The following is a 19658-nucleotide window of genomic DNA, read 5'->3' on the forward strand; positions in this document are numbered from 1 at the left end:
GATGAGGAGGGGCCTACCAGAGGCATGCTGACTTTGTCTCTTCTGTGATCTGCCCTACTCTTAAATCTACTATAACAATTTATATGTTGTTTTAAAATTGTAAAATAATTCTATTAGATTATAACTGTCCAAATGTTTTATAAACATTAATCTCACAACTGGCTTAGAAGTAGGAAAGACAACGAATTAATTTAAGATATTTTGTTATGATTCAGAAAGAGCATAAAGGTCAATTTTGGGACTAAATTTTTAAAGAAAACTTTTAGACCTTACATTTGAAAATGTTCAGCAGATTCTTAAGAAAGTGTTACTTATCAATCTTTTAAATTCCTTTATGGTCCAATAAATCATCACTTAGAAAACATGCAAGCACAATCAGAAGCACAATAATACGGGCTATTAATTTTCAACAGCCGACTTCTGATGGAAAAACGTACAAAATTCAATTGGTATTTATGTCTGAGAGAAGACATCTGTAATTTAGCCGACTCTTTCTTAAACTATTCATCAGCCTCAAATTCTTTTTGGAAGCAAGCTGCTAAAGAAAATGAAATAATGAGAAAAACCCATCTCTTGTCTCTGTCGAGGCACAAAAGCTAATTGACAGCAACGGTTGCTAAATCTTGGCAGTTAGCATCTACTACAGTAAACAGGTTGCCTCGGTTACTCTATCATATTTTAAAGGACTTAGTGAACCATGGCAGACGGGGCTGAGAGGGGAACTACCAAATTAGGTGTAACTTCTAATTTTGGTACCAAAAAAAGACTCCCTTTAACGAAGAAGCCCACAACCTCATTATTTCCTTCTATCTGCAGCACCCCTGGCCTCCACAGATCCTTCACTGTGAGGTCCCCAAGGTTTGTGGAGATGCCTTCCCCCATCCTACACCCGTTTTACCCGCTATACGGGTTCCTCCTTCCTCCCCCCATTTCTCTAAAACTGCCTTTCCCCATAAAAACCATCCCAGGGGAGAAGGGCCTCCCCTACTCCCCAGCAAGGCGCACTTTCTCGCTTCTCCTGCGGCAGACAGATCTGGGCCTCCTGCACTTACTGCTTTCAGCCTCATCAGGGGCAGAGGCTAGGGACGGGGACAGGGTCGGAGCCTGGGCCAGGGCAGGGGCTGGGACTGGAGCCGAGGCCGGAGTCGGGGCCGAGGCCGGAGCCGAATCCGGGGCCGGAGCTGGGACCCGAGCCGAGTCCGGGGCTGGGGTCGGGACCTGGACCTGGGCCACTTCCACCTCCTCCTCCTTCTCCTGGGGCAGCAGCTCCTCCTCCGCCATATTCTCCATAGTTACCGCCTCCGTGCCAGGCCCGACCGGGGACCAGGAGGGGCTCACGGCGGGGTGAGACAACTGGCGTGAAAGCCCAGAGGGCCGGATCCGAGGAGTGGGGAAGCAAATGGGGAGGGCGGGATGCGTGCAACAGACAAAAGACGAAGAACCAGTGACCAAATCCAGTCAGCAGAAAAATAAAAAGCAACAGACAGCGATTCGCGGTCCCGTCCGCTTCCTTTTCCCCAAGACGTTACGACGCCAGCCCAGACTGCGCAGGAGCGGGCTGGGGACGGCGTCCAATGAGGTTAGAGAGTTCCGTTTCCGCGGTGCGTCTCCGTCCCAGGCGTCAACAACAGAATCCAGCCAAGACTACAATACCCAGGGTGCACCGCGCCGCCTGGGTGGGCGGAGCCGGAGTTCCAAGTCCTCAGAGGAAGTGAATGCAAAGCTAAACAAAAGCTCTGGAGCCGTTCGAGCCGTACCCTACCTCCGAGCGCAGAACTACATTTCCCAGCGGGCAGCGGGCTCGGGGTCCCTTTCCCTTGGCCTGGGCGTCCCGAGTCGCCACCGGCGCGAGCGCTGGTGAATAAGGTAGGGAGCCGGGGCGGGGTGGGGGGAGGAATCGTTGACGTTACGCTCACTCCGGTACCGTAGCGGGTGGCCGGCGGGACGGACGGAGGATTCCGAGTCCCTTTGAGCCTGTGCTGGGCGACCCTGGGGGCGGACCCGGGGTTGAGCCTGCTTTGTGAAGGGTGGGGTTCTGGCCCGGCCCTTTCTCTGGAGCTGCCCCTCGCCCCGGCTAGGGTCAAGTGTGTTAGTACGCGAGCCCGTGGGCCTAGGCGGTTTACAGGACGCTGACAAGCTCGCCTGTCAGTCAGGTGGACTTCGAGTTGGGGGTCTGCTCCTCATTTCGTACCTTCACGCACACCGTGACCCGAACACTCTTTTCCTTTTGTTTTTATTTTTGCCCTAACCTACGTATTCCCAGTATCAGCGCTGCGCCGTGGCTGTAAGATTCCTGTGGATACGGAATTTGGCGGGGTGGGGGCGGGGGGAGTGCCCTGTGCTTATATTTAGGCTGTTCATACCCAAAGCTCGTTAATATGTTGAGCTTCGGGGCACTTGACTGATGCGATTCACATTCCTCAAGGCGTATGCAAGTGAGTTCCCCGGCCCCCGTACTTCTCTTGCCTTTACTCTCTGAGCTTGCTTGAGCTTAAGCCGCGCTCCTTCAAGCCCGCTGGGGTAGGCAAGGGGAAAATTTTTGAGTTTTCTGGCTACTCGGCCTGGGACTGGTCCGAATGTTACAGGCAGCAGGGCAGGAGAGGGAAACTCTTTTTAGTCTCAGGTTCTCGCACTTCAGTTCGGTTTTCCTAGTTAATAAAGCTGATACTTAATGCTTATCTCATTGGTCTGTTTATTTTCTATTTGTTTCAGTCCCCAGGGGAGAGCGAGTGTGATTATTTGGCAATTTGAAACTCAGAACAAGAATCTGGTCCTCCCTCCAACCCCCCAGTACTTAGGAAGTATATTTGGAGGGTTTTTTCCCCCCTCCTCCCCAATTTAATGGAAACACAATTTATCCCCCGGAAGTTTTCGTGAATTATAGTTCTAAAGCCCTCTTCGTGGCCCCATCCCCAGCTTTTAACTGTTATTCCTGGATGTATGCTGCCTCACTGCTCGTAACAGTTGATTAAAAAATGGCATAATAACACATTCAACTTACAGACATGAGTAGTGGATATCTGTGCATAATACAAGAACCAGTGATTTTTTAATTTCTAAAAGACTAGATGGTTCATTGAAAGCTTGATTCGGTATGTCAATCTCATTAATACCAGCTGGAGACCAGAAGATGAAATGGGTTAGATTTTTAGCCTGTGCATTCTGTGGGAATTTTTTTTTTAATTAATTAATTTATTTATTTATTTTTGGCTGTGTTGGGTCTTCGTTTCTGTGCGAGGGCTTTCTCTAGTTGCGGCAAGTGGGGGCCACTCTTCATCGCGGTGCGCGGGCCTCTCACTATCGCGGCCTCTCTCGTTGCAGAGCACAGGCTCCAGACGCGCAGGCTCAGTAATTGTGGCTCACGGGCCCAGCTGCTCCGCGGCATGTGGGATCTTCCCAGACCAGGGCTCGAACCCGTGTCGCCTGCATTGGCAGGCAGATTCTCAACCACTGCGCCACCAGGGAAGCCCCCTGTGGGAATTTTAATAAGAATTTCTAAGCATGGTCCCTGCTCTTGAGACATCCTGAAGAAGGTATCTTCAGAGTTTGGAAGAATCAGATTGAGTATATTACTTATCTGTTGCTGCCTAAGTTATCTCAAAACTTAGTGGCTTAAAACAAAACAAAAACATTTATTATCCCACAGTTTGTATGGGTCAGGAATTCAGAAATGGCTTTCTGGGTATATCTGGCACTGGGTCTCATGAGACTGCAGTGAAGATACCTACCAGAGATGCTGCCATGTGAAGGCTTGCTTAGGGCTGCAGGATCAGCTTCAAAGGTGGCTCATTCACATGCCTGGCATTTTTGGCAGGAGGTCTCAGTTCTTCCTTGGTGGGCTTCTCTTTGGGTTACTTGAATGTCCTCATGATGTGGTGGTTGGCTTTCCCTAGAGTGAACAATTCAAGATAGAGTAAGGCAGAAGCCACAATGTCTGATTAGACCTAGCCACATACTACCATATAGCAATATCCTGTTGGTTACGTGGGTCATCTCTATTTATTGTGAGAGGAGACTACATAAGACTGTAATTATCAGGTAGCAGAGATCATCAGGAGCCGTTTTGGAGACTGGCCAGCACAGGAAGTCTCCCCTCATTTAGTTTGTATTTTGATTTCCATAGAATCAATATGAATTTCACACTAATATGAGTATAAAACATTTGTCATAGTACACATATGGGTGTTTTTCCTTTGATAGTCCACTATCTGCAGTGTTTTTTTTCAATTTGTCTTATGGGTAACAGGTTCAATTGTGTTTTTTTGTATTCAGAGCACAATGTGAATGGGTTTAAATTGTAAAAAGTAACATAACCAGTCCATTGCCTCTAAGCAGTTCATCTCATGGAAGTTATTATTTTTCATTATGCCTTCCCCTGCTTCACCCCCCCAAACCCCCCATGGAATGGGATCCTTGGAACAAGAAAGAGAGATGAAGATTATTCCTATAATCTGGAAGCTCAACTGTGAATTCAATTATTGCCATAAATTATCTTACAAAGCAAAATTTCTGGGTAATTTAGAATTTGTTCTTAGAAGTTTATGTTGGCTACTCTTTTATTAATTTTTATTATTATTAGATTTCTGTTAGCTATCAGCATTTTTATTCTTTCTTCCATAATCATCAAAACATTCTAAAAGTTTGATTTAGCGTAATTGAGCATTCTTTTATAGCACTTCACTTAGTGTGATCATGATTGACCAGGAGTAGTTGCAGTTGCTTGCTTTCTAGTCTTTGTTACGTTCATAGTGTCAATACATATCACTGCCAGCAAGAAACTCTCCTTTGGACTTTGCTTCTGGACTCCTTTTACATCCTCTTGCCCCAACAAACCTGGTGATATTCCTAATCTCTGGCCTCTACGTTCCAGTACAGGATGGTTGTATACACTATCTTGAGAGTGTTTATGACCATAAGGAATGACTATGTTTGTGTGTGTGTTTGTTTGTTTTCCTGTCAGTAACTAACAGTATAGACTTGATCCAGAACAGGGCTGAAAAGTGAGACTGGGATGGGAAGTGGACAGAGGGACTGGATCAGCAAGAGTTGGAAGTGGCTCAGAATGAACAATGAATATTCTTGGGAAGAAAAATTCACTCATTCATTCACTCAGCAGGCATTTGTGAACACCTCAGTTTTCAATACAGCGCACTCTTCAAGAAGCTCAGGGTCTAGAAGAAAGACAACCACGTAAGCCAGTATTTGTTAAGACCCTACTGTGTACTATCCTGTACAAGGTATTTTTGCATTCATAGTTTCATCTGAGTTCTTCAAAAACCTTCTCGGATGAGTTATCTCTATTTTACATATAATGAAGCTAGGGCTCAAAAAACGTATGCGTTTTGCCCGAAGTCTCACTCAGTGAGTGACGGAGGATGTGTTGGGAAAATGAAGACTTTTGACTAACTGGTTTTGAGGTATATATAGGTGGGGCAAAATACAGCAGTCTGGCAGGCAGTTGAAAATGGTGATGTGATGCTTGAGAGAGACGTCAGGGCCAAAGGCATAGTTTTAAGAGTCATTCCTAAAAAGGTAATAGATGAAGCTGAAGGAGGGAAACAGAATATTATGAGGGAGAATATAAGTAAAGTGGAACAATGAGAGAATCCCGTCACCTTGAGAATGGGTAAAATATAGAAATTATTTTGTAAAACTCCAGTCTTTAAGGAACTGAAAAAAGAATAATTTCTAATGTTTTTGTTGTGGCAGTGGTAAAACACACATAATGCGCTTTTGATGTTTATTTTAGCTTTCCAAATGTCCAGCAAAGAATCTTGTGGAAAAAAAGAGAAATCTCAGAGAAAAGGCACCGCCCCATCACCCAGTGTTGATGAAGAAGTAAGAATTCTGCTTTGTTGACCTAAAGATACCCTTTTTTACAGTTTATTTTTGTGTAATGAAAAAAATACACCTCAGTTTTAAAATGAGGTATGTAAATATTTTGTTCTTCCCTTCTGACCCAGGAAAAGTCACTTGTTATTCTCATTCTTTTTTTTTTTTTTAACATCTTTATTGGAGTATAATTGCTTTACAGTGGTGTGTTAGTTTCTGCTTTATAACAAAGTGAATCCGTTGTACATATACATATGTTACCATATCTCTTCCCTTTTGCGTCTCCCTCCCTCCCACCCACCCTATCCCACCCCTCTAGGTGGTCACGAAGCACAGAGCTGATCTCCCTGTGCTATGCGGCTGCTTCCCACTAGCTATCTGTTTTACATTTGGTAGTGTATATATGTCCATGCCACTCTCTCACCCTGTCACATCTTACCCGTCCCCCTCCCCATATCCTCAAGTCCATTCTCTAGTAGGTCTGTGTCTTTATTCCCGTCTTGCCACTAGGTTCTTCATGACCTTTTTTTTTTTTTCCCTTAGATTCCATATATATGTGTTAGCACACTGTATTTGTTTTTCTCTTTCTGACTTACTTCACTCTGTATGACAGACTCTAACTCCATCCACCTCACTACAAATACCTCCATTTCGTTTCTTTTTATGGCTGAGTAATATTCCATTGTATGTATGTGCCACATCTTCTTTATCCATTCATCTGTTGATGGACACTTAGGTTGCTTCCATGTCCTGGCTATTGTAAATAGAGCTGCAATGAACATTTTGGTACATGACTCTTTTTGAATTATGGTTTTCTCAGGGTATATGCCCAGTAGTGGGATTGCTGGGTGGTATGGTAGTTCTATTTTTAGTTTTTTAAGGAACCTCCATGCTGTTCTCCATAGTGGCTGTATCAATTTACATTCCCACCAACAGTGCAAGAGTGTTCCCTTTTCTCCACACCCTCTCCAGCATTTATTGTTTCTAGATTTTTTGATGATGGCCATTCTGACCAGTGTGAGATGATATCTCATTGTAGTTTTGATTTGCATTTCTCTAATGATTAATGATGTTGAGCATTCTTTCATGTGTCTGTTGGCAATCTGTATATCTTCTTTGGAGAAATGTCTATTTAGGTCTTCTGTCCATTTTTGGATTGGGTTGTTTGTTTTTTTGTTATTGAGCTGCATGAGCTGCTTGTAAATCTTGGAGATTACTCCTTTGTCAGTTGCTTCATTTGCAAATATTTTCTCCCATTCTGAGGGTTGTCTTTTGGTCTTGTTTATGGTTTCCTTTGCTGTGCAAAAGCTTTTAAGTTTCATTAGGTCCCATTTGTTTATTTGTGTTTTTATTTCCATTTCTCTAGGAGCTGGGTCAAAAAGGATCTTGCTGTGATTTATGTCATAGAGTGTTCTGCTTATGTTTTCCTCTAAGAGTTTGATAGTGTCTGGCCTTACATTTAGGTCTTTAATCCCTTTTGAGTTTATTTTTGTGTATGATGTTAGGGAGTGTTCTAATTTCATACTTTTACATATATCTGTCCAATTTTCCCAGCACCACTTATTGAAGAGGCTGTCTTTTCTCCACTGTATATGCTTGCCTCCTTTATCAAAGATAAGGTGACCATATGTGCGTGGGTTTATCTCTGGGCTTTCTATCCTGTTCCATTGATCTATGTTTCTGTTTTTGTGTCAGTACCAAACTGTCTTGATTACTGTAGCTTTGTAATATAGTCTGAAGTCAGGAAGCCTGATTCCTCCAGCTCCATTTTTCATTCTCAAGATTGCTTTGGCTATTCGGGGTCTTTTGTGTTTCCATACAAATTGTGAAATTTTTTGTTCTAGTTCTGTGAAAAATGCCAGTGGTAGTTTGTTAGGGATTGCATTGAATCTGTAGATTGCTTTGGGTAGTATAGTCATTTTCACAATGTTGATTCTTCCAATCCAAGAACATGGTATATCTCTCCATCTATTTGTATCATCTTTAATTTCTTTCATCAGTGTCTTATAATTTTCTGCATACAGGTCTTTTGTCTCCTTAGGTAGGTTTATTCCTAGATATTTTATTCTTTTTGTTGCAATGGTAAACGGGAGTGTTTTCTTAATTTCACTTTCAGATTTTTCATCATTAGTGTATAGGAATGCAAGAGATTTCTGTGCATTAATTTTGTATCCTGCTACTTTACCAAATTCATTGATTAGTTCTAGTAGTTTTCTGGTAGCATCTTTAGGATTCTCTGTGTATAGTATCATGTCATCTGCAAACAGTGACAGCTTTACTTCTTCTTTTCCTATTTGGATTCCTTTTATTTCTTTTTCTTCTCTGATTGCTGTGGCTAACACTTCCAAAACTATGTTGAATAATAGTGGTGAGAGTGGGCCACCTTGTCTTGTTCCTGATCTTAGTGGAAATGTTTTCAGTTTTTCACCATTGAGGACGATGTTGGCTGTGGGTTTGTCATATATGGCCTGTATTATGTTGAGGAAAGTTCCCTCTATGCCTACTTTCTGCAGGGCTTTTATCATAAATGGGTGTTGAATTTTGTCAAAAGCTTTCTCTGTATCTATTGAGATGATCATATGGTTTTTCTCCTTCAATTTGTTAATATGATGTATCACGTTGATTGATTTGCGTATATTGAAGAATCCTTGCATTCCTGGAATAAACCCCACTTGATCACGGTGTATGATCCTTTTAATGTGCTGTTGGATTCTGTTTGCTAGTATTTTGTTGAGGATTTTTGCATTTATGTTCATCAATGATATTGGCCTGTAGTTTTCTTTCTTTGTGACATCTTTGTCTGGTTTTGGTATCAGGGTGATGGTGGCCTCGTAGAATGAGTTGGGGAGTGTTCCTCCCTCTGCAATATTTTGAGGAAGAGTTTGAGAAGGATAGGTGTTAGCTCTTCTCTAAATGTTTGATAGAATTCGCCTGTGAAGCCATCTGGTCCTGGGCTTTTGTTTGTTGGAAGGTTTTTAATCACAGTTTCAATTTCAGTACTTGTGATTGGTCTGTTTATATTTTCTATTTCTTCGTGGTTCAGTCTTGGCAGGTTGTGCATTTCTAAGAATTTGTCCAGTTCTTCCAGGTTGTCTATTTTATTGGCATAGAGTTGCTTATAGTAATCTCTCATGATCGTTTGTATTTCTGCAGTGTCAGTTGTTACTTCTCCTTTTTCATTTCAAATTCTAGTGATTTGAGTATTCTCCCTTTTTCTCTTGATGAGTCTGGCTAATGGTTTATCAATTTTCTTTATCTTCTCATAGAACCAGCTTTTAGTTTTATTGATCTTCGCTATTGTCTCCTTCATTTCTTTTTCATTTATTTCTGATCTGATCTTTATGATTTGTTTCCTTCTGCTATCTTTGGGGTTTTTTTGTTCTTCTTTCTCTAACTGCTTTAGGTGCAAGGTTAGATTGTTTTTTCGAGATGTTTCCTGTTTCTTGATGTAGGCTTGTATTGCTATAAACTTCCCGCTTAGAACTGCTTTTGCTGCATCCCATAAGTTTTGGGTCATCGTGTCTCCATTGTCATTTGTTTCTAGGTATTTTTTGATTTCCCCTTTGATTTCTTCAGTGATCACTTCATTACTAAGTAGTGTATTGTGTAGCCTCCATGTGTTTGTATTTTTTACAGATCTTTTCCTGTAATTGATATCTAGTCTTATAGCGTTGTGGTCGGAAAAGATACTTGATACGATTTCAATTTTCTTAAATTTACCAAGGCTTGACTTGTGACCCAACATATGATCTATCCTGGAGAATGTTCCATGAGCACTTGAGAAAAATGTGTATTCTGTTGTTTTTGGGTGGAATGTCCTATAAATATCAATTAAAACCATCTTGTTTAATGTATCATTTAAAGCTTGTGTTTCCTTATTTATTTTCATTTTGGATGATCTGTCCATTGGTGAAAGTGGGGTGTTAAAGTCCCCTGCTATGACTGTGTTACTGTTGATTTCCCCTTTTATGGCTGTTAGTATTTGCCTTATGTATTGAGGTGCTCCTATGTTGGGTGCATAAATATTTACAATTGTTATACCTTCTTCTTTGATCGATCCCTTGATCATTATGTAGTGTCCTTCCTTGTCTCTTGTAATATTCTTTATTTTAAAGTCTATTTTGTCTGATATGAGAATTGCTACTCCAGCTTTCTTTTGATTTCCATTTGCATGGAATATCTTTTTCCATCCCCTCACTTTCAGTCTGTATGTGTCCCTAGGTCTGAAGTGGGTCTCTTGTAGACAGACCTGTATATACGGGTCTTGTTTTTGTATCCATTCAGCCAGTCTGTGTCTTTTAGTGGGAGCATTTAATCCATTTACATTTAAGGTAATTATCGATATGTATGTTCCTATTCCCATTTTCTTAAATGTTTTCGGTTTGTTATTGTAGGTGTTTTCCTTCTCTTGTGTTTCTTGCCTAGAGAAGTTCCTTTAGCATTTGTTGTAAGGCTGGTTTGGTGGTGCTGAACTCTCTCAGCTTTTGCTTGTCTGTAAAGGTTTTAATTTCTCCATCAAATCTGAATGAGCTCCTTGCTGGGTAGAGTAATCTTGGTTGTAGGTTTTTCTCCTTCATCACTTTAAGTATATCCTGCCACTCCCTTCTGGCTTGCAGAGTTTCTGCTGAAATATCAGCTGTTAACCTTATGGGGATTCCCGTGTGTGTTATTTGTTGTTTTTCCCTTGCTGCTTTTAATATGTTTTCTTTATATATAATTTTTGATAGTTTGATTAATATGTGTCTTGGCGTGTTTCTCCTTGGATTTATCCTGTATGGGACTCTCTGTGCTTCCAGGACTTGATTAACTATTTCCTTTCCCATATTAGGGAAGTTTTCAACTATAATCTCTTCAAATATTTTTTTCAGTCCATTTCTTTTTCTCTTCTTCTTCTGGGACCCCTATAATTCGAATGTTGGTGCGTTTAATGTTGTTCCAGAGGTCTCTGAGACTGTCCTCAGTTCTTCTCATTCTTTTTTCTTTATTCTCCTCTGCAGTAGTTATTTCCACTATTTTATCTTCCAGGTCACTTATCCGTTCTTCTGCCTCAGTTATTCTGCTTTTGATCCCTTCTAGAGTATTTTTAATTTCATTTATTGTGTTTTTCATCGTTGCTTGGTTCCTCTTTAGTTCTTCTACGTCCTTGTTAAGTGTTTCTTGCATTTTGTCTATTCTGTTTCCAAGATTTTGGATCATCTTTACTATCATTATTCTGAATTCTTTTTCAGGTAGACTGCCTATTTCCTCTTCATTTGTTAGGTCTGGTGTGTTTTGACCCTGCTCCTTCATCTGCTGTGTGTTTTTCTGTCTTCTCATTTTGCTTATCTTACTGTGTTTGGGGTCTCCTTTTCACAGGCTGCAAGTTCGTAGTTCCCATTGTTTTTGGTATCTGTCCCCAGTGGCTAAGGTTGGTTCAGTGGGTTGTGTAGGCTTCCTGGTGGAGGGTACTAGTGCTTGTGTTCTGGTGGATGAGGCTGGATCTTGTCTTTCTGGTGGGCACGTCCACGTCTGGTGGTGTGTTTTGGGGTGTCTGTGGCCTTATTATGATTTTAGGCAGCCTCTCTGCTAATGGATGGGGCTGTGTTCCTGTCTTGCTAGTTGTTTGGCATAGGGTGTCCAGCACTGTAGCTTGCTGGTCATTGAGTGAAGCTGGGTCTTGATGTTGAGATGGAGATCTCTGAGAGATTTTCACCATTTGGTGTTACGTGGAGCCTGGAGGCCTCTTGTGGACCAGTGTCCTGAAGTTGGCTCTCCCACCTCAGAGGCACAGCCCTGATGCCTGGCTGGAGCACCAACAGCCTTTCGTCCACACGGCTTTTGGGAGGTCTGACGTCTTCTGCCAGCATTCAGTGGGTGTTCTGTAGGAGCAGTTCCACGTGTAGATGTATTTCTCATGTATCTGTGGGAAGGAAAGTGATCTCCACGTCTTACTGTTCCGCCATCTTGCCCCGCCCTCCTCATTCTTTACTTGCATTATTTTATTTATTCCTCACAGCTCTGTGAGGTAGGTATTGTTTTTATCCCAGTTATACAGATGAAGGAACTGAGGCTTGGCGGTATCCTTTGTGCTTCCTTCTCATCTTCTTAAACTATAATCTTTCAAGTGTCCAGCCTCAGTTCTCCCAGCGTAATGCAATAACATTCTTTCAGTTGCTTGGGCCAGAACCCTGGTCATCATGCTCTACCTGCATCCCATCTATCAGCAAATTCTACCAGCAGAGTCTGACTGCGACCTTTACGTCTATCACCGTGATCCAGGCAATGAACTTGCTTTCCTAGGTTATTTCAATAGTTTCTAAATTGATCTCCCTGCTTCCACCTTTGCCTTCTTGTGTTCTTGACATAACAACAGAATGATCCTATTAAAATGTAAGATCATGTCACTCCTCTGCTCAATATTTTCTCGTGGTTTTCCACTTCAGAGAAAATGCTGAAGTCCTTGCTGGGGCTGACAAAGTGAACTACTCTCCCCATCTCATCTCCATTACATTCTCTCTTTGCTTTCTCCACTTCTTGGCTTCCTTGTTGTTGTTCCAATAAGCCAGGCACATTCCTGCCTCAGGGACTTTGTGCTTGCTGTTACTCCCTTTGAACTGAAAAATTTTCCCTAGATATCCACAGGGTTTATTCCTTCATTTCTTTAGGTCTCTATTCAGATGTCAACTTACCAGTGGGGCCTTTTTTGACTACTCTGTTTAAAATTGCAACTGCCTCACCCTTGCCTGTCAGCCCTTCCTGACCCCTTTCTCTGTTTTATTTTTTTTCCATAGCATCATCTGACACACTAAATATATTATTTGCTTATTTGTAAATACCTGCACTAGTTTTTAACCTCCATGAGGGCAGGGACTTTTATTGTTTTTTCATTAATCTGTCCTCACTGTCTAGAATAATGTCTTTGATACATGGTAGGTACTCAAAATATGTTTGTCCTGGGTCTATTGAATTCAGGATCCACTGAAAAATAACTGGATATATGGTTTTGCTTTGTGGAAGACGGAATTCCACCATGGCAGTGCCACTTCTCAATGTCCTTGTCTGAGTCGTCTGCAGCCTTCTGCTGTAGCGCCTGTATCCCATCTCATCCGTAGTTCAAGAGCACCTACATCTTCTGATTTCTAGTTGGGTCTTCCTTCCTCTTACCAATGTTTGTATGCCCTTAAACATTGTTCTCTGAAATTTATTATTAATGTAGAAAGAATCTTGATTTATAATAAGTGATGAAATAATGCTCTCTTATGCTGTGCTTTATTTTGTGCTTTTCTTTCCTTTTTTCCAAATGGCATTCTTAGGATAAGAAAGAGAAAAAAACCTCAGCAAATTTTACTAGTTCAGCTTGTTCTGTAATATCGGTTTCAACAGAGAAGAGAAAACTGGTGAGTGTTTAGATACTGTAACTAACTCTAAAAATTATTTATATTTAAGTTTTAATGTGCAGTTAGAAGGTTTATGATATAAATTCCCCCACTACTTTTCCATTATTTATTTTTTTTAATTTTTAATTTTTTATTATTTATTTATTATTTTTATTTTTGGCTGTGTTGGGTCTTCGTTTCTGTGCGAGGGCTTTCTCCAGTTGCGGCAAGTGGGGGCCACTCTTCATCGCGGCACGTGGGCCTCTCACTATCGCAGCCTCTCTTGTTGTGGAGCACAGGCTCCAGACGCTCAGGCTCAGTAGTTGTGGCTCACGGGCCCAGTTGCTCCGCGGCATGTGGGATTTTCCCAGACCAGGGCTCGAACCCGTGTCCCCTGCATTGGCAGGCAGACTCTCAACCACTGTGCCACCAAGGAAGCCCTCCATTAATTTTTTTCTTTATATTATTCTTACTTTTTGATAGCCGATAGACAGAAAACCAGTTTTTTCTTTCTGCTGCTCACTAAAAAGCGTTTATCAAGTTCTTTGTTTCTTTGTGCTAATAGGCCCTATTATGCGGGATTAGACCGCATGAATATAAATTTAGACAGTTTTTAGGTCTTTCCCCATATATGGTTATATTTATCTTTACAATTTCATTTTGAGATAGCCAAGGCACATACAGTGTTTGCATTTTCAGATTCAGAAATAGAGATTCAGAAAGTTAAGTGACTTGTCAAAGGACACAAAATTATTTGCAGCAACAGAGCCAAGTCCAGATTTCTTTCCACTGTCTCACAAGTGATTTGAAACAGTGACAGCAGACCAAACACATTAACCTAGTACATGGGTGGTTGTGAAGTACTCATCATATTCAAGTGGGAGTTAGGTGTATATCAGGATAGCTACACAGTTGTTTTAGGTAATAAGAGAAGGTAGTTGTGAAAGTTCCATGAATGCAGAGTTGGGTTTTTAAGAATTTGTTTTCATGTAATGAAACTGCTGTTGCAATTTATTCTTGCTTTATTAAACTTGTTAAAACACTGATTTCATCATATTTCTCCTCTGTTGAAAAATCTTCTATTACTTTTTTAGTTTATCATTTAGGACCGTCTTAAATTTGGTCACACCTTAACTATCCAGTTTTCTTTTTTTTCTTCCTCAAAACAGTCCTGCTTCTAGCGAGGCAAGTTTATTTTCTCTCTGCTGAATTTACACCAGTAGCCTACAGCTTCTTAGGATGCCTAAGCATTTTTAACTGAGAATGCCTTTTTCTTTTACCCATTAATCTTTATTCAATATATGTTCAATCTTTAGCATATTTTTTGTCTACCTTTTTTCCCTAGGTACATTCCAACTTTTGGTGTTTGAGGTTTTGAACTCTTTTTACAACTTACTGTTTATTGTACTGCTTTGACACTTATGTCCTTTATATTAGGTTATTTGTACATATCCTTCTACTTCTTTCTACTTTATCCTTTTACTGCACTCTGAACTCTTTAGGACAGGGACTATACCCTCTTTCTCTATTATTTTTCTTGTGCCTAGCTCTTGTCCCCAGAATACATAGAGAGACAGGTTGGTAGAATAGAGAGGGTGGACAGATCTGGTTTCAGATCACGGCTCTGCTACTAACTTGCTCTGTGACGTTGAGGATATTTTTGCTCTGTTTGAGCCTTGGGTACTTTATCTGTAAAACGGAGATGATAATAATAGCTGTCTCACAAGTTTATTGGAAAGATTTTTAGTAAATTATTGTGTCAACCTATTCACTAACACATAGGTATGGAAAAAATACCATCTCCCAATCTCCTTCCCCAGTGCACAATTTATATTTCCTAAATGATATCGTTTTTTTTTTCAGAAATCAGATCATACACATATTCTGTACTGTAATATAAAAAGAAGACAAGAACTGAAAAGGTAAGTTTTCTCTTTTTCCTGATATATTTTCACTTTTTTTTAGCTTTGAATTGTGAGACTAAATACTTAGATTCGCAAAATCCTTTATTTTGTTTAGTACTGTTTTGCATGCAAATATTTATAGCTAAATCACAGATTATGATTAATTTTCTTAATATTTGTATAAATTTAAGAAAAAGTTGAGTGAAATGAAAAGTCTATCAGAATTCTATGCTATGTAAATACTACTTTCAAATAAAATGTAAATTTTTATCTCAAGTAAGTTGATTTTGACGCACTCTTATAAGATATATAACTTCATTATATATAGTAATGGAAGAGATTATGAGGCTGATTTAATAATTTTGGATAAATTATCTTTGCATATTACCCATGAAGAGAATATGTAACTTATTGAATTGGTAAGGTTCTAAAACCATGTTAATTAAAAACAGGTTATGGCTACAACTAGAGAAATTGGGGAATAGTGTTAGGAATAATGGAGATTATTTCTCCTTAGTTTTCTGTGTTCTTTGGATCAAAAATTCAGAGAATTTTGTGGGGAAGGAATTCTTGCCAACTAATGGGGGTAAATAAGTATAAAAAGTATAATGCATGATGAAAGTTGGTAAGATCAAAGTTTCTCTGAAAATAAGGAGTTACAGGAAAACAATTAAAGTGGCATTAAATCTATAAATAAAACTTCTGCTTCCCTGACAAGCTCAGTTAATGTTTGCTAAAATCAAAAAATCCAGCTTGCCTCTGACTCTTTTTCAGTTTTTCTTTTGAATCATCTTTTTTTTGTGAATCTTTGTCTCTATATTATTATCTGTTGAAGTATACTCTGTCACAAATTTCATGTTATATTGACTATCACTTTCTAAATTTTTCAGATTTTTAATGCCTTTTGTACTAGTATCTGGTTTTTTTAAAAAAATTTAAGTTCTAAAACACTGCCTGATTTTTCACTAGTTACCTTTTGCTTAAGAACACATTTTCTAGCCTTGATTTTATATCCATGTATAAGAGTGTAAATGGAGTTCTGATCTATATACTCTACCCCCTTGGACTTACTCATATAGTCTCTGGAAGGAGGAAAAAATAATGTTGAATTATTTTGAGAATAGGATCAAAATTATTCTAAGGATGCAATGAAGTTCAACTTGGCATCAGTATTTATTCAAAATCTGCTACTTGGCTTCAGCCCTTGCATCATTGAATAGTTGAATGTCTTATTCAATGACATTTCTGTATCTCTGAACCCAGGTGTGATCAATGACCATGCTATTGTGTGAGTTATTGTCACATCTAATCAGGGTAACAATATTAGTAATATGAACAGTGCAAAGCATCTAGATTTATTGTTAATCTCTGATTATTTACTTTCAGATGTTGGTGAAGTAGTTTAGATGTAACTCGTGAAATTTTCTTTTGTCAAAGACAAAAGTATATGGCATACAATATACTTCAGAACGACCTTGTCGTGCATTTAAACAATGTGGTATATATTTGAAACGTTGATTGGACAAAAGAAAGCTGTAACATGGTGCTTAGTAGATATCAATATCAGTAATGCGGGATTTCTCATGACCATTGGTTGCCTGCAGAGAAAATGATTCATTTGAGGTTGTTGTTTACTTCCTGGAGCAGTAAACAAACTTATTTGCCTTAAGGTTATAAGTATTTCTTTATGATACATGGCATCTTCCGAAAAGATCTCCCTATTCAACTACAGGGAAGGTCCCGAAATTGATGTGCAAACATTGGAAGCTGAGATGTAGGTGGAAAATCAGAGAGAATTTTGTCATCCTGAAAGCCAGTTACATTGTATTGTTATCACAATTCCAGATCCTTGGTTTAAGTACATATACATGAATTTTTTAGCAATAAAAATATAAGCAAAGGCAGCAGTCTTTTGAAAATATTCAGAAAGCATTTTGTCAAGTTGCACACAGTTTGTGGGATTTCTTCAATAAAAATTGCATCATAACCATTGGCCAAATCTTTAAGTCCAGGAGTTGAAAAGGAGATAAGTTTTATCTCAGTTAGTATTAGAGAGATGGTAATATTGCCATCAGCAGTACCCATTATTGGCAGAATTAACCAAAAAGTACTTTATTCTTCATTTGACCTAAGTTGAAAGTAAGTATGTGATTTAATATCCTAAATGTGCATTATGATGGCTGATGGAGTAATCTAGCCACTGGTAATGTTGAGCAATTATTTTTCTTGCCGTATATCATGTTTTAAAACCTTGGTTACTAAATTTTGGGACTTTCCTGGTGGTCCAGTGGTTAAAACTCCGTGCTTCCACTGCAGGGGACATGGGTTCGATCCCTGGTCGGGGAACTAAGACCCCACATGCTGCGTGGCGTGGCCAAAAAAATAAAAATAAAACCTTGGTTACTAAATTTTAAAATAATCTAATTATAAAAATTAAATTTTTGACAAGATTTCACATTTATTTTTGTATCACAAGAGTTCAATCTAGGATGGTGATATTTAGCTTCAGCTGATATTGAGCTTACGCTTAAGTCATTCATAAAAAATAAGTATTTGCTATATGTCTAACATGTCTAAAAAGATCTCAGAACTTTAGTATTTTGGGTTGCAAATATACAACTGCATTATCACAATATAGCATTTTGCAAAACTAGTTGTTAAGAGGTAACTTTAAGATTTAATTTTGCTGGTCTTTTAAAAGGTATTATAATGCTGAGTTTTTATTAATTATGACCATATGGACCATGGTGCATAGATTGCTGTGAAATATGCAGTACAGGGCTGTTGTGAAGAAAAAAATAAAATAGGAATTTTAAACTGCTCAGAGAACTACAGGGTCCTGTTAAAAGTTTTCTTTTGTTTGTTGTTTTTCTGATTTTTCTTTAATACAGTTGATGTCTTATATACTATTAAGTGTCAAGCTAGGGTCCTATTAAAGTTTTGTTTTATTGCTACTTATTAACAGATAAATAATGATAGGCAGTCTTTTTGTAGAAAGAGATAGTAAAGAAAGTAAAACCAGATGAAGACTCAGGTGAAACTCCTATAGAAACTCTGAGATGTTTATAGTTTGCTCTTGCATAATTAATTATTTGAGAAGTCACTTATTTACCATCTCTTTCTCCCCTGCTGGACGGTAAATTAATTGGGGGTACGGACTGTATTTGTTATGTCCTCCGCTGCCTCCCAGTGCCCGGCAGAGTGACAGGTGCTTAAAAGGCACTTAAGGATTTACTGATAGAAATTAAAGGATTGTGGTTCGTCGAATTTTTTTCCCCTTTCTGTCTGACTACAAAGTAATATCTAGTTTTATTAAGCAGGAAAATGTTATCACTTCTAGCTATTGCTGCTTCTAAAACTTTTTAGCACATTTCTTTCTAGCTTTTTTACTATGCTAGAAAACTGTTGAGACCGCATTATGTATACAGGTTTGTGCCCTACTTGTTCTCTGCTTAATATTATATCAATATGTTTCGTTATGTCTTTGAAAACTTTTCATAAACATCATTTGAAATGACTATGACACTCCATCATACTCGATAGAATGACATGTTTTTTAGTCATTTCAAAAATTTTAGCATTTATCTTGTACCTGATTTTTTGCTCTTATAAATAGCCCTGAATTGAATATTTTGCTGTTATTATTTTTTAGTCCATTTCTGCTTTTTTTCCTCCTTGGTATAGATTTCTAAAGTGCGAATTACTAAGAAGTCAAAGGATAAGAACATTTTTAGAATTCTTAATTATATTGTCAGATTCCTTTGTGTAACTGTTAAATCATTTTGCATTTCCACTAGCAACATATGAGAGGGTCCATTTTACAATTTCTTGCTGGTGTTTAATGTTATTTAAAAATCTTTGCTAATCTGATAGAAGAAAATGGTATGTTGTAATTAGCATGTCTGTGACTTCTAGGGAAGTCAGACTTTTTTCCCCAAAGTGTTTATTAGCTATTCCCTTTTTCTCTTTCATTAATTTTCTGTTTATGCCTTATTCTAGAGTCTTAGTACTTTTTTTTTTTAATTTTATTTTATTTATTTTTTTATACAGCAGGTTCTTATTAGTTACCCATTTTATATATATTAATGTATATATGTCAATCCCAATCTCCCAATTCATCCCACCACTACCCCTGCCCCGCCACTTTCCCTCCTTGGTGTCCATATGTTTGTTTAGAGTCTTAGTACTTTTTGATGAGCTTTTTATTTACTAAGGCTAATAAGCTGTCACATATGTAGTAAATACCATTTCCAAGCTCTTTTAATTTTATTATTTTTTAATATGCTAAAGTTTTAAAGTAAATAGTCATTTACGTTTACTGTTTTCCTTTGTGATTTTTCCCACTGCTATTAAGTTTAGGAAGTTCTCTATTAAGAAATCAGATAAATATTCCCTTTTTCCCCTATGGTTTTTAAGTATTTAATATGAAGTAGAGCAGTTATGGAAATAATTATTTTGCACTTAAGTGTTTAATCTGTTTGAAATTATACCGTCTGGTATTATATAAAGCTGTACGTTTGTGGTATTTTTTTCCAAATAGCAAACCAGTTATTCCAATACCGTTTGT

The 19658-nt window shown here is 38.8% G+C and overlaps 2 protein-coding genes across 18 annotated transcripts in view; one reads left to right on the forward strand and one right to left on the reverse strand.

The window, feature by feature from the left end:
* TRMT1L (tRNA methyltransferase 1 like) overlaps positions 1–1526 on the reverse strand; it is a 36579-nt gene extending 35053 nt beyond the window's left edge. For both annotated transcript variants that reach the window (XM_059937851.1, XM_059937857.1), the window contains exon 1: positions 1053–1526. In XM_059937851.1, coding sequence (XP_059793834.1) covers positions 1053–1290 — 238 coding nt within the window. In that variant the 5' untranslated portion in view covers positions 1291–1526. The remainder of the gene's footprint in view (positions 1–1052) is intronic.
* Positions 1527–1746: 220 nt separating this feature from the next.
* The window catches only part of SWT1 (SWT1 RNA endoribonuclease homolog), a 101764-nt gene continuing 83852 nt past the window's right edge, over positions 1747–19658 (forward strand). For 14 of the 16 annotated variants that reach the window (XR_009505646.1, XR_009505643.1, XR_009505649.1 and 11 more), the window contains exons 1-4: positions 1747–1866; positions 5750–5838; positions 13125–13208; positions 15051–15109. Coding sequence is in view for 11 of the 16 variants with exons in the window: in XM_059937868.1 (XP_059793851.1) it covers positions 5758–5838; positions 13125–13208; positions 15051–15109 (224 nt within the window). In the remaining 5 variants the exon portion in view is untranslated. The remainder of the gene's footprint in view (positions 1867–5749; positions 5839–13124; positions 13209–15050; positions 15110–19658) is intronic. The other 2 variants (XM_059937885.1, XM_059937966.1) reach the window with 2 other exon arrangements.

Source organism: Balaenoptera ricei, chromosome 1 (assembly GCF_028023285.1).
Source record: "Balaenoptera ricei isolate mBalRic1 chromosome 1, mBalRic1.hap2, whole genome shotgun sequence".
Classification (NCBI taxonomy): domain Eukaryota; kingdom Metazoa; phylum Chordata; class Mammalia; order Artiodactyla; family Balaenopteridae; genus Balaenoptera; species Balaenoptera ricei.